This window comes from Chaetura pelagica, unplaced genomic scaffold, assembly GCF_000747805.2.
Source record: "Chaetura pelagica isolate M959 unplaced genomic scaffold, ChaPel_1.0 scaffold16, whole genome shotgun sequence".
Lineage (NCBI taxonomy): Eukaryota > Metazoa > Chordata > Aves > Apodiformes > Apodidae > Chaetura > Chaetura pelagica.
The window spans coordinates 986,576-1,002,425 of NW_009953721.1; the positions used below are offsets into that span (position 1 = coordinate 986,576).

General features: G+C 37.5%; 1 protein-coding gene across 1 annotated transcript in view; it reads right to left on the reverse strand.

Annotated features, from left to right (window-relative positions):
- The window catches only part of ZNF608 (zinc finger protein 608), an 80,348-nt gene that overhangs the window by 29,072 nt on the left and 35,426 nt on the right, over window positions 1-15,850 (reverse strand). Inside the window, exon 2 of the mRNA XM_010000482.1 lies at window positions 13,781-14,036. Within this exon, the coding sequence (XP_009998784.1) occupies window positions 13,781-14,036 (256 nt within the window). The remainder of the gene's footprint in view (window positions 1-13,780; window positions 14,037-15,850) is intronic.

The following is a 15,850-nucleotide window of genomic DNA, read 5'->3' on the forward strand; positions in this document are numbered from 1 at the left end:
AGTGTAAGGTCAAAGGCCATTAAAAATCTCATTTGGGTAGAGTTACAAACCTTGTGCTTTTTGAGTGGCAAAGGTAAACAATAAAACTGTACTGAACTGCAGTAAAAATTTCTATCATTTTTTAATCCTTTCTCTGGAGAGCTGTGAAGGAATGGTATTTTGAGCCTTTGACAGCCTATGGAGTTTGCTGATGACACACTTCCTAATTGACACAACACAGGGTCTGCATGGCACATTGCTACATTTGTATTACAAGTGCATATTTCACAGGAAACCAATAATTAATTTCCCAAAGACTTACAGGCATACATTTCCAAAAACGGAAAAATAAAACTGTTTGATATCCACAAAAGTGAAAATTTACAGAATCATGGCAGTCAGCCAGCAAAACAACTCCAGGTCTGTTTTGCCATCTGCTTGGCCTGTTAACTGAAAGAAAATAAAATCAAATTGCTCCTTCTGCAACTAATTCTCAAAAGAACTCCCTAGAAAATAACTTCCATTACATAATTTTAATAATGCAGAAGATCTTACAATAATCAATAAACCCTCTAGCACTGTGCAATGTAGATACAATAGCTTAGGAATGGATACAGAGACAAGAATAGTTCCCTTCTCCCCCAGAAGTGAAAGGTGTTGTGCCAAGCCCCTATGGCTGATCACAAAACAGACCTCTTTTGATCCTTCTATCAAACTAACCCCTCCAGTAGATAAACTTGGCCAAATCTTGATGCAGCGAGTGATGCTACCCTCCTTGCCCCATCCCTTTGCTTGAGGCTACAGCCCTTGAAGCAGGGAGGGTAGAAACAGAAGTATCTACAATCCTTGGTCACCTGCAATCACAGCTTTACTGTAAATTAAACTAGCCCTGGCTTTTGCGGGTTTGTGAGCTTGCTGGCACTGAGAAGCACACAACAATCCCTGCTGTTGAGTCTGCTAAATGGGAGGTAACTTAAACAGATCAACTAGTTGAACAGTTGAGATCAGTAATGCCTTCAGCTATTTTTCTGCTGGAGCCCTGACAAGTGATTCCTGGTTTCTGGCTATGTACCATGTCAAAATGATTACTTTGTCTTTTAATCTATAAATTAAAATCCTATAGTAACAACTTGCACAGCTTTTGTCTGTCTACCATTGCAAAGGTATATGGCAATTCATATACTACCGGTTTCTACTTCACAGATGAAAAAAAATAATTTTACTATGAGCACTTTCAACAGCTGCCCATAAATCAGTTGAACTCTTGAGAGTTCAATTCAAGAGTTATTGTGTCTATTGTGCATCTTAAGGTTCAAAGAAAGATTATTCATGCATTCATTCATAGCCAGGAATGTATCCCAGCAATGAAATTTACCCTTCGAAGCTGACCCAAGCTTAACCACTGGATTGACTACATAATTTAATTGCTCAATGATATGCTATATCCCTTTCCTGAAGATTGTATTTTTAGTGAATTGAGCTAGGTTTATACTAATGATATGTTAATGGCACATATTCCAAAAGTGTAAGCAGCTGCTGCCCACGAACAGTGCCAAACTGAATAACAGGAATGCAAACAAATCTCCTGGTGCATAGTTAGGTTTTTTAAAGTATATTTAAATTGTAGGTTTACAAAATTACTTTGTAGAAGAAAGAGGCAGAAAATAGAGGAAAGCAAAGCTGTAATTTACAGAGAGCCCTTAATAACTGAGCAACATTGCCAATGTAAGAACATTAATTTTGTCACCTCCTTTTCATACCCAACAATTTATTTTCCTTTCTGTGCTAAAGTGTTTCTGTGACTAGATGTAATCATGGGAAGAACAGTGAGTGTTCTCCTCACATACTGGAAAGTCAGAAGAGTCCTGGAGTAACTTCTCCTCTCCTGTTTGTAGAAGCTATCCGGTGCAGCTACTTCAGTCAACATTCCAGCATTTCCTAGCTAAACTAATCCAATACAGCTAGACTGAAGATTAGGGGAAAGGGAAACAATTACATTGTGTGTTTCTGCCAAGGATGCAAAGACTCTAAATCTCCTTGAAGCTGGAAACAAATTAGCAGCTTTGCTTGCATCAAGCTGTCTGTCCAAGGAGGTTTCTTTTCACAACAGCATTACTAACTGTGCTCTTTGAAGATAAAGCTTTGGGGATTAAAAAAAAATAAATAAAAAATTAAAAAAAAAATACAAAAAAAACCAACAACATTTTCTTTAAGTTTTTTTTCCTGTGACTTGTTTGTCTAGACCAACACAACCATTTGTAACCCAACCACTGTCCACTGCCTTGGAGCAAAAACAAGCACAGATATACTCCTGCCCATTCAGAGTCCCTCTCCCCGTTTATTTTTACTAATTTCATGTGCCACTTGAGTGGGTAGAATCAAGATAAGAAGAAATGGTGTTAGCCTTCTGGTTCATGTTTCATAAAAAGGCACCATCAGCTGGTAAATGTGAACCTCTGTGCCACCTTTATTCCTTATCTTAGTAGAGAAACTGCCTGTCAGCTGTTTTGGAAAAACTTCCAGGCTGAGTATTATGAAGTAAGTGACTAAAACACTACACAACTTCATTCCCACTGTCAACATGGACATGTTTGCAGGGGAGGTATAGTCATCCAAAGTCCATTTCAAGTCTGCAGACATCTGCAGTTTCCCTGGTCAGCAAGAGGCCGTACACTTGGTATAACAGCGCAGTGGTCAAAGCCATCAAGAACCTCTAGTACTGGAGAAAGGAAAATTCAAATAAACGAGTCTGCACAGCTTTTGGGAGACACATACACTCAAAACACCTTAAAAACAACACCCAGTAAGATGTGAATTTTCCAAAAGAGCTAGTCTGGAAGAAAATGCATGCAATTCAATGAATGCTGGATCAGCAGATACCGAAAGCATTGTGGAGATCTCTCAGTAGTCCACCAGCACATGTGAGGACAACCTCACTGCTGCCTTTTCTCTTCCCACCAGAACCATGTTCGAACACTTTTACAGCTAAGTCTAACAAACCCTAACTAGCCACTTGAATGAGAAAGAAATTACTATGTTGCTCTCTTTCAAAACCAAGATCTTTCATTCCCATCTTCAGTAGCCCTCCACTCTGGAAAAACTGGGGCCTAGCTGAGGTTTGAAAAAACTTAGTGAAGTTGAAAAAGCTCAGAAATCAGCTCCTGCCAAAGAACTAAACTACAGTGGCACTTTAGAGTCACACAGGTCAGATGTGCTTAAAAATACATAATTCTTAGTTTTTATGAGTACCAAGTAGAACTTTTTCTTTCCCTCATACAAGAACAGAATAATGGAAAACTTTTTCAAGTGTATACATACTGTGCTGAAATGTCATCCTCTCTGAATTCAGAAAAAGTATTTTATTTTCATTAAGTAACAAACATTACTAGTTTCCACTGGTCTTAGCTCAGGTTTTATCACCTCTAAATACCTGGGAACTGTTGAAACCCAGGGGAAAAAAAAAAAAAGAAAAAAAAAAAAAGTTTTATTGCTGAGGCTTGTAACCAGCAATACTTTTCTTCTTAGCCTGAAGCTAAATGAGGTCTACTAATAGGCAGCAGTTCTTCGAGATAAAACTAGCTTGGATGCAGGCAAAATTGTACTGGTTTAACTTTAGCCTCCAGTAGCATTTTGAACAAAATTTTCACAGGAAGGAAATATTAATTCATTGCGAAACTTTCTCAGAAACCAGAGTCTACAGTCATAACTTTCAGGACTTGAACAAAATAAAGAATAACCTAAGAAGTAAGCTTTTAAAAAACAAACAAACAAATAAACCCACAAAAACCCCAAAACACAGCATACACTAGAAGTCATAATCTGCTAAAAAATGACATCAGTTTATCTCTTCACTAAGGAAGACAGTTCCTTTACTGAAACATGAGACTCTTTCTTTCTGTTTCTAAAGTCTCCCAACTAGAGGGGGTCACATAGCCTCAGGCTTTTGATCCACAAAAGCCAGCTCAACATGAATGCAAGGTTAAGAAGTACAGGTTCAGTCACTGTAGGGGAAAGTAAACAGGCAGTAAAACGCAATTACTTGTTTCAACCTACTTAAATGCAGCAATTCTAAGTGACTGGGGAAGAAAAGCCACCTCTAGATTAATTGAAGATTGATCGGCAACTTCCCCTCCTTGAAACCCATTCCTCACAACACTTGTTCTCTGCATTAAGGACCGGCTACAGAATTGCTGTCTCCTGACAACTAACTTCTGTTCCATTTTATTAATGGAGCTGTTTATACCGTTGGCTAAGTGGCTGGAGAAAAGGTAAACAGCCTTATTTGCCTGTTGATGCTCATACAGAAACAATAAAATCACCTAAATACCCTAAAATAACACTCCAAGCAAAGCCCTTCTTCCCAACGAAGCTGAACAAGTAACTGACATCTATTAAAATAAACAAAGAACAAAAAAGCTGGGCAAAAGGAAAAAAAAAAAAAAAAGAGAAGGCTCCTTAAACAAACAAACAACCAAAACCAATTTTAAAGCAAAGTGCTCTAATACTGGTTAGGTTTTTTCCCCCCTAAATCTCACGGCATTTGGGGATGTAAAACTCAAATGTGGTTTCCATTGCAACACTAGCCTTAGTAATTCTAGACCTAGTTTTTCAGTCTAAATGAAGAAAACTAGTTTCCTTGAACTTTTTTTATATTCTTTGTCTTCACCCTCAACCTCTACCTTTCCTGTCTCCCTCTTTTAGAACAAAAATATAAGCTGCAATTTTTTAGTAACCCTGAAAGCCAAAGAACTTGTTCCTGTTCAAAATTTTTGAATTGAGGGTTACCTTTTGCTTTTTGGGCTGCTTCTTTTTACCAAGGTTTCCAGGCTAGCAGCTAGTTATACCCATTATGAATATGCCCTTGGGATTACAAAATGTTAACTTTCCACTGATTCTAAAAAAATAAAAGCCGGTTGTTGGCCAGCTACTGATCTTATACAGGCAAGTTAGTTCTAATGCCAAAAGCAGCTTTTCACTATGTAGCCTGAAAAGCAAATAAATAAATAAATAAATAAATGGATATTAATCTGTATTAGTGAAAACATACACTCCAGCACCTGAGAGACCTCTCATTCACTACTGCAGAAGATTAAATCATAGAATGGTTAACGTTGGAAGGGACTTTAACGGTCAAAAGGTTCCAACCTCCCTGATGTAAGCAAGGACACATCACACTAGACCAGGCTGCACAAAGCCTCATCCAACCTGGCCTTGAACATCTCCAGGGTGGGGGCTCCCACAACCTCCCTGGGCAACCTATTCCAGCACCTTACTACTCTTATGGTGAAGAATTTCTTCCTGATGCCTAACCTAAATCTCCCCTCTTTCAGTTTAAAACTGCTACCCCTTCTCTTATCACTACCTTCTCTGGGGAAAGGCTCCCCGCCCCAGCTTTCCTGAAAGCCCTCTTCAGGTACTGGGAGCCTGCCATAAGGTCTCTCTGGAGCTTTCTCTTCCCCAGGCTGAATACCCACAACTTCCTGTCTTCATAGGGGAGCTGCTCCAGCCCTTTGATCATCTTTGTAGCCCTTCTCTGGACGCTCTCCAACAGCTCCATGTCTTTCCTGTGCTGTGGACTCCAGAGCTGCACACAGTATTCCAGGTGGGGTCTCACCAGCTCAGAGTAGAGGGCAGAATCACCTCCTTGGCCCTGCTGGCCACACTTCTTTTGGTGCAGCCCAGGACACAACTGGCCCTCTGGGCTGCAGTGCACACTGGTGGCTCATGGAGCTTCTCATCTACTAACACCCTCGAGTCCTCTTCCTTACAGACTGCTCTCTAGCCATTCTCCCACCAGTCTGTATTTATGGCTGGGGTTCTGCCAACCCAGGTACAGGACCTTGCACTTGGCCCTGCTGAATGTCTTGAGGTTGGCACTGGCCCACCTCTCCAGCTTGTCAGGGTCCCTCTGGATGGCATCCCTTCCCTGTACAGTGTCAACTACTCCACATAGCTTGGTATCATCAAACTTATTGAAGATACACTCAATCTCACTGTCCACATCTCAAAGATGTTAAACAGCACTGGTCCAATGACCCCTGAGGAACGCCACTTGTTACTTGCCTCTACTTGGACACTGAACCATTGACCACAGCTCTGTGAGTGTGGCCATCCAGCCAATTACTTATCCACTGAGTGGTCCATCTGACAAATCCATGTCTTCTAAATTTGCAGACCAGGATGTCATGTGGGACCATGTCAAACGCCTTGCACAAATGCAAGGCGTTTTGATGTCACTTGCTCTGCTATTATCAGCAATACCTATGAGTGTAACAAAATTAGAAGACCACAGCTTGTCCTAACTAGTTAAGCCTTGTACATAATTAAAGTCACTGTGAGAACATCTTTAAGTAAGTGGTTTAATATCTGAACCATACCAGGTAAAGATACCATTTCAGTTGTGCTTTCATTCCTTACCCCAGTGGTATTTATTCAGTAAAAAAAACACTCGCACGCACACAAACTTTATTCATTAGCAGTTGTCTCTGCCCCCTACTCTCTACAAATCCAAATACCACATGTTGCAATAATTTTGCACTGGGACAGTCTAACTTCTAAGCAATCTGCTGTTACTGAGATTCTGCTTTTGAGCAGTAAATGCTCAAAACTTGCTTTTCTTAAAGCAACTCCTTCAGTGTTGATAACCTCACTGCTTGAGGAGCCTCAGTTTCACTTTCAAATAGTTCTAAGCAAATGTTTCCAATCTCAATCATCCTCCTCCATTTTCCTATGTACCCTTCCTGCCCCCATATGCTTGTTTTTAAAAGGGGTAATTTTCTATGTATGTACAAGCAAGTCTTCCTCTGCAGCAGTCTGGCAATATCCAGCTTTTTCCGCAAACACTGTCTGGAATTTGTTAAGATTCTTCATTCTCTGCTTTTGGTTATGCCAAGCAAGTCACACCCAGTCTTCTCACCGAGCTGTAAAATGTGGCATTTGTCAGGTCCCTTTAGATAAGCTGGCCATTACTGCCCTGGCTAAATAAGAACCTTCAGATCTTTTTGGTCAGATGTTGCAACTGTACTGTGCCTATGCTCTGCTTAGCATTACATCTATATCTGTAAGAGTGAAGCAACAAGACAGGCACTAGGCAGTAAACAAATCATGCACCCCTCCATGCAATCAAGATGTACAGCCTCACTACAAAGTTGTAGGACTAGCACCAATTACACACTGTGGTCTGTATATGTTCAAGGAGGAATGCTGACATTTAAATACCAAATTTAATACTTAACAGCATCTCTCCACAAATTTTCTAAGTGCTCTTCTTCCAGTGGTGGTTTGCAGTCTTGAAAAGTCTTCTGAAGCAATGATGTTGGAAGGGATGAAAGAGATGATGAACTAGTTTGACTCCTCCACCACATTAAGAAAGCCTGGACATCAGCAGTGGTTCAATTTTCACCTTTTTTTTTTTTTTCCCTGTTACAGATCTTCTCTGATCTGTGATGTTTTCCCTCACCTAGACAACTTTTTTAAGGCTTTTAACTTAAAAAAAAAACCACAATGTTTTATGCTTTAAACTTAATTTAAATTAATGACTGTTTCTGGAAAAAAGAGTGCTGTGTATAAGAATCAGAATGAAACTCAAGGAGGTCAAACTATCTTCCATCTGACACACAGCTCTGCCAGCAGGGAATATCCATAACCTATTCTGAATTTCCCCTTCACTGAGAAGGTTTATACTGACATGATTTATCTATTGTTCACTGTGAACAGAGCCTGCAAAGGTTTGGTTATCATAGTCCAGTTCAATTATGGCAACTCATTAAAGCTACACCAACTCACACATGTACGCCCGGTTCATAAGAGCCTGTCCCGATGGTTTTAAACCATTTTAAGGGGCTTCTATGGACACGCAGGGGTCTAGCTCTACAATCAGTATTTGCTTAATTTATTTTAGATTAAAACTGTATAAAATAGACTACAGTAGTTGCCTAATTAGGAAACTGAAGGCTTTGAGTGACTTTCTCTTATGAGGAGAAGCCAAGAGAACTGGGTTTTTTTAGCACGGAGAAAAATTGAGAGGAGACCTTCCCACTCTTTACAGCTACCTAGCATGCCATTGTGGCAAGGTGTGGGTTGGTCTCTTCTCCAAAGTAGCAAGTAATAGAAAAAGAAGAAACAGCCTCAAGTTGTGCCAGGGGAGGTTTAGACTGGATATGAGGAAAAATTTCTTCATAAAAACTTTTGTCAGGCACTGGAACAGGCTGCTTGGGTTGAGTCACCAACACTGGAAGTATTTCAAAGACATGTAGATGTGCTTAGGGACATGGCTTAGTGGTGGATTTGGCAGTACTAGGTTAACAGTTGGACTTGATGATCTTAAATCTTTCAACACAAATCACTCTAAATTTCAGTCAAAAGCAGTTCCCTTTTTGGTTCTCTCAGCACAAATACGTTGTAACAATTATATAGATCAAAATTAAATTACTGCCATACTGGCTTTGACCAAGTGGTCCATCTAGCCCATTTCTTGCATCTAACACTGGCCAGCACTGTACATTTCAAACAAATGTACAAGAAACACTGCAGAAACCCGTTACAGAACAGTGTCAGTTCCTAAAAACAAGCACATACACTGATAGATGAGGCAAACTGTTGAGAAGATCAAACAAACCTCAGTGTACCTACAGCTAAATCCTCTCACAGTCTGAATCCTGTAATGTTTAACTCTTAAAACATTTCTCAGATAGTCTATGTTGTGTATGTCTCAAAGTACAATCTCCCAAGCACCTTTTGTAAAGTAGCTAGAGCTTCCATAAATGACAAACCTGTGGCCTCCCATTGTGAGATATCGATAATTTCTCTTTGCTGCAAGTTTCTACATAACATGTAATATGTGTCAGAGTCCAAGCACCTTAGATAATACTGTAACAAACTGCCTACCTCCAGCTTCCTTAAATCACTAGTTGTGATATCATAGACAGTAAAAAGAGGAAAAAATAACAAAACATCTCAAAATACAAACATGCATAGGCTTTTTCTTAACAGATGGTAGTTTTGTTACTGGCTGACATTCACACTGGTCAGCAGTTGACTCACATGACAGTAAAAAATAGTTGGATTTTAGATGTTCTGCTTGCACAGCTAGCTAAAAAAAAATCTGTCTTCTCCGCAAACTGCTTCTCTGTAACATGGACATAGCAAGGCCTGTTTTTTGAGCAATGGTTATCTTTATGCTTTTCTCCTGTAAAAATACCCACTGTCCTTCAATTTTGAACTGAATATGATGGTCAACAGTATCAACCACTGCTTCCTGTATCTAGCAAGTCAATGGTCTACATCACAGAGAAGGGACAGAATACAAATGCATCTAGTCTGAAAGCTTACCTGTTTTTTTATGACTGCATCACTTGATTTAATAAATAGTATTATCTTTCTCTATAAATGTTGCTTGAGCTTAAGACAACAGTGTGATTTAATAATGTTTAACTGAATTCATATGTATTATTGTAATGTTCTTTCATACAACAGATTTAAAAGAAAAAGCTCTAATTTCTGCATTTGTTTATTTACATATTTGACACAGCTTTCAACATTACAAGTTTCATTGTTTCATCATGCCTTTGTATTGTGGAATGTAGGAAAACATGGTTGTTAAACCACAAAAATTGCTAAGGGAATCAGAGACATTGGCACTACTTCTCATTCTTCTATTTCTACAGATACATACACACCCTTACTTATACACACTAGCACAAACACATATATAACCGAAGACATTTAAAACAGACTGTTCTTTTTAAATAGTTTTCTCAAACTAACACCACATAGTAAGACAGGGAGGAATTCATGTCAGTTCTGTGCAACAGATACATTTTTAAAACAACATCTATGAATATTAGTTGTAAAAGCAACAGGCTGGGAAACCCATACACAGCAAGTAGCAGTATGCCTCTTTGTCAGTTATACATTCTCTTTTCTACTACAAATTTCTGCAGAAATGTTAACTTTCCACTGATTCTAAAAAAAATAAAAGCTGGTTGTTGGGCCGGAACTGGTGCTAGATTAAATTACAGATACCCTGGAAATGATCCTGCCAGATTTCAGAGATTTAGAAGATTCCTTATATTTGACAATTAATATCAAGTTACACACATCTACAAACTAACCCTGATAAGAGGACACTTTAAAAAATACAACTAATTTCCCCATTATTTGTTTTTTCTAGGTATTTTTTATTTCCTCCAGGCAGTAAGAAACAATTACTACTCTCTTCAAAAACTGTTTTCCCAGAAGATAATTACACAATTTAGCAAGTACCTTATTTTAGATAAACATTATTTCTCAGTATAGAAGTACAGACTTTTAGCAGCTGTTTGCCAGAGTACCAAAAGAACCAACCAAACAAAAAAGTACACTCAGTAACACTACCAAGCTGATTTTTATGAACAAATTCTGCATTACTGGATGGTAGTTTCTCATGTCAGATTTCCACATCAGTTGCCAACTTTTAGGTTGACTTGACCATAACCATTTCTCATTCCACTACTAAAGGGCAGCCTCAACTCGTTTCTTCAATATTTTTTCTACAGTCACTAACACCACTTTGGACACATTATTTAGTCAAATCCAAACAAGGTCATTACACAGATGAAACATGCCTCCATCATACATATGTAGAAATCAACCACCAAACAACTTAATAGCACAACTGAGAAAAGCTCATGTGACAATCAGCAGTCTCAGTCAATTATATGAGTAACCAGCTATGGTTAGTTAAAAAGTCCTGAAATAAAATGTGACAGATTTCAGATTCCAGCTTCCCTCTACATGTCTTAAGATTGAAACACTCTGGGAAAAATGGTCTGAGTTATTAAATCTGCTGATCAAGTCAACTGAATGGATGGGCATTGAGTAAATGAAAAGAGCTTTAGTAATAATGCTATCTTTGATATGACACAGTTTTGTCCAGTGCTGCTTTCCCCAACGCTCCCCCCCCTCCCCCGCCTTTGAAGTTATTATCTTGAAAATATGACTAATAAAACCAAACACCATCCTTTTTATGACCTTGAAAAACAAATACAACAGAATATGACAACTTGCTTAATGTTCCTAAAAGAAAATTGGTTATTTCAGACACCAAAAACCTTCAAAACAAGAATTCTCAAGTATACACCTTCTCCTCTGTAAAGCATCTATTAAATCTAATAATGAGTTCTACATAAATGCTCTGATTTCATCTTACTCTACTATTCTTATTATAATAACTGTTATCACCACATCCTTTCTGTATTTGCATTTCCACTGCTAGTTGCTGCAGCATATGAAGGCTGCTCAGTGGCACATTTGGTTCATCATTCCCATATGTCATAGAGAATGCAGATATCCTACAGGCCTATTCTGACAACCTCAAAACTCATCTTACAGAGTGGCTAAATCAGATACAAAATAATTAAAATATTTTAAAACACAAACCAAGGTCAAATTTTCATACCTTAGCTTCTCAGAATTATTTTATGTTAAAAGATTATTGTATAAATAGATAGCTAGATAGATTTCAGTTTGCATGTGTGTTTTTATTAGGTTTTGGAAAGCAGAGAGGGAAGTGCAGATGAAAGAAACACATGGGCACCACAAAACAAATTTATATTTCAGTCGGTCATTGTGAACATCAAGATTATTTTAGATATCACCAATTACAAGTAATTCAGTTAAAGTTCTCTGGATTTACCCCAGTTTAGGAAAGGTTATGTTCTGGCCTCATTTAAGTCAAAATAATAACTGCAGAAAATTAGTATTTGGTAATCTTCCCTCTGTTAAAGACAAATAGAAGACCCATCTACACCCTGTTTTCTAAAATTTGGCAGAAATGGCTGCTATACAGCTGCTTTCATGAAGATGTCAGAAAATTTGGAAACAGCTAAATATGAACATATATGTGTGCCCCAAAATGTCAAAAGTTAATTAAAATGCAAAAATTTTCATTAGGAACTCATTTTTCTTAATACATGCTGATTCTGAACACTGGGAAAAACAGAGTAAAATTTATGTTGCTTTCTTCAGTCAGCAGAATCTGAAACTGTAAAACACAAAGAGCACAGTGCAAACCATACAATATGAAAGAATATAAATTATCTTCAGTCTAGCTACAGGATTTTAGAATCCCATTTTATATCTCATTGTAGTCACTCATAGTCATAGTGTTGCCAAACAACATTTGTAAAGCTGTGAAAACAGGCACATTCAAAACTGCTCCACTCAAACACTGCAGCTTTGAACTCCTGAGCTGTTTCAGAAAATTGTTTTTGACAAACTGGGAAATGTTTAAGGGAGTTAATTACTATTAGCTAACAAATTTTTAAACCAGTGGAGCGCTGAGAAACTGGTAAATGGAATGTGATCCTGACCAGAATGCACTTTTTTCATACTTCATTTCTGGTGCCAAAACTTTAACAAGGCAGGCTTCTTAAATTCAGTGGGGGTCAGAAGTTTAGTTTATTCAGCAAGAATAACACTATTAACAGCTACTGCTCTTTCATGTCAACCCAGTTAACGCCCACACATTCCAACTCTGGTTAATACAGGCCAGTCAAGGAAGACTGGAGCTGCTAACGGGCAGTCATCTCAGCAGGGATATTTTAAAACAGAATTTATACTGTGCTTTAAAAACAATCTAAAAGGATCAATCTACCTTATGAATCTGCTGCAGACATATACAGAGAGAAAGATAGATGGATGAAAGCATATAAAAGCAAGTAAATCTGACTCTCTCTATTGATTTCTGAGAGGACAGTGTAGAGCACTTTGGTGAGGTCTTATATATCATTGCAAAGGAGCAAATGCCATTTTGAGTATGAAGAATGTCAGGATTTATCATGAGGCAATGCACGGCTGTATTCTTACATTACATCCTTTTGTAAATAATCCTGTTTTCACTGTTGAGGGAGGTAGATCACTAAAAATTAAATAATCTTCAAAACAAACATAAGAACAATCACAGGAAGATTCTCAAGCACCTATAACTGTAAAGAGTCACTATCATTAAACCAAAAATTGCAGTTTAGTGTACACATGCAGTACTTTTAGTATTAATAGGAGAAAGATGGTATTCTAATAATGAGCTTCTGAGAACCAAAATGGAAAAATCTGCAGATTATAGTGCAATCCTCTTTCTACTTACTTTGTTCTGAATCATGGCAAATCAACATTTACTATTCCCCAAAACTCTCCAGCACATGACTTGGCCAACTGCCTTTAAAGGATATTAAAGAAATCACTCTGATTTAGATAGCACTTCTTCACCAGGTGGAACACTTTGAGCAATAATGCCTTCCGCTTAAAGCGTGTTTCAAATAACCAAAATGCAAAAAATAATCACTTCAAATTGAATTTCTGCAGGGTTTTTGAGGCTTCTATTGTTATGTAATGGTGGCATTTTCTTGATCATAGTGTCTGAATTCCAAAATATTCAGCTTTCTAAGTTTTCATATAAATAATTTTTATATCCACTCCCATAATATACACTCCTCTTATGAGATACATTTATATAGTGTGCTTATGCTATCCTACTAGCTATTTCTTCATGTGTGTTTCTCAATATAGTAATAGGAAACAATGTTGTTGTTAACTCAGGTTACATAGTAGGTCATATGGAAAATATAGTTTCTTAAATAATAAAAAAACTGCTATTTGTTTTTTAAAAAAACCTCACTAGTTCAACCATAAAACTGTGACTGCCATTGTACATAATGTTGTCCCAACAGACCAGCAAACCCTTATTTAGCACCCAGTCAGATACAGCAAAGCCTCTTCTTGTTAACATATCTCACAGAAAAACCTAACAGAAAAAACAATTTACCTTCTTCAGTTTCATGCCACACAATTCCTTCCAAGTTCACGCTGGTCCCAGGCTCACAGGGTCCAAGGCATTCGGGTTCTGTTACTACTCCAACCTCGCAAGTATTTACACCCACTGAACGAGTCCGTACCAAAAGCTGCTCGACTGGTGCTGCAATATTGGATGAAGATGGGGAAAAGTAGGAAGGCAGAATCTGAGGTGTGATACTGCTGGAAATCGGAGGTGGAGGTGCAGGCACTGTAAACAGGGGATCAACCTGAAAACAACAGATAAACTTACTATAATGGTGCTGTGAGATTTTTTTAAAACAGATTAAAAAGAAAAAGAAAAAAAAAAAAGCCCAGTTTGCTGAGACTGTGTTTGTATATGCAGCGATTTGGTGTATCATGAGTAAATTCAGCCTTAGGAGTTTAATTTGTTTGACATGAGCACAAATACTGCACTTGAAAAATAAAGTACAAAAATACCTGTCATGCCAAACAATGCAAATTGCTATGTTTCTACAAGACTATCTCTTGTTGTCATATCAATTTTGAAAACATGGATTAAGGCCACTTTTTCTTGGTTTTGACAGAGACTGATTTATGGGTGGAAATTAAATTTGCAAACTGGGAACTTAATTTTCTGTTTAAAGAAAAACATTTATAAAATTAGTACAAAGACACATAGATGCCATTTTTTTTCATATGCATCACAGAGAAATTAGCACTTGGAAAAATTCTAATATCCACATGGCATCAAATATAATGTCTTGTCATCCAATAATTTAAAATGCATGAGAATCACCCATCTAACAGTATACAGATAACATTTACATATTTCCACTTGAAATAACAGATGTGGACTTTTACAAGAATGTATCTAAACCATCTAATTTTTCAGAGTTTCCAAAATGCTTATTTGGAAGAATACAACTCGCCAGATAATCAGTCTGTACACAGACAATTCACACAGAGACAGTATCTATACACAAACTGAAGAAGTTATCTTTCCCATATGTCTTCCAATATACCCAGCAGTAGATTTTCTGTACACAGATTTGGCCTGAGGGTTATGAGTATTTTACTGTGGCCATAAGGTCTTTTGTCATATAAATGATAGCTAAATGAGGAACACTCAAGATAGCTAAACCACATAAAATTTATGTTTATTTGGCCCACTGCATCATATATATGACATAAAGAAATCATTCTTCAATACAAGGATTTTTTTTTTTAAAGAGCTGCTTTCTAACTGCTCTCAAATAGATCATCAAATGTCTTTATGCTGTTTTTAATTTTGGATCTCCTAAGAAGACTCACTGAAAAGCCATAATGACTCACTGTACATTGTCATCTAGGTTTCCTTCAAATGTATCTTAATGTAGATCAAAGTTAATTTTGCTTTCTTTTAAAGCCAAGTTGGCAAACGAGGATACAAAGAGAAGAAAAGACTAAAGAGTATTACCCTTGTATTATGTATCCTTTGTATCATGTATCAGTACACTTTATCACATGGACACTTTTCATAATGAGAAAATAAAATGGAAATCTAAAATTAAAAGAACTTTTTAAAAATTACAATTTGCTTTTGTAACTTTTTTTTTGCTTTATGCATTACTCACACATAAAAACTGAGAGCCAACATTCTGAATCACGCACACAAGCCTTAAGTGTCCTAAATATTTAACAAAAACTGTTTTCTATGATCTTTGTATGACGAGCACGAATTCTCATCTCAATTATATTAGAACTAGGGAGAAGAGAGAAGTGACCGATAACCACATTCTTCTCCAAACTCTCATTTGACAGAGGTTCCTTTTATTTAGGACTAAAATAATCTTCAAGTTAGAGATAGAACAAAGTGGGGAAGGCAGGGGGGAAGCACAATGTGAAAACTAAAAGTATCTATTAGGAGTAAAAACCTGCTAATGCCAGGAAAACTCCACTGAACAAAGTTACAGACAAGCACGCTTTGCAGAGCAGACTTGAATGCACACAAGTCAAGTATCGACAGATCCCCAAAAGCAGGTGTTACTTGCCATATCTAGTAGTCTAATAGTAAGCATAACATAGAAACATAACGATGTTA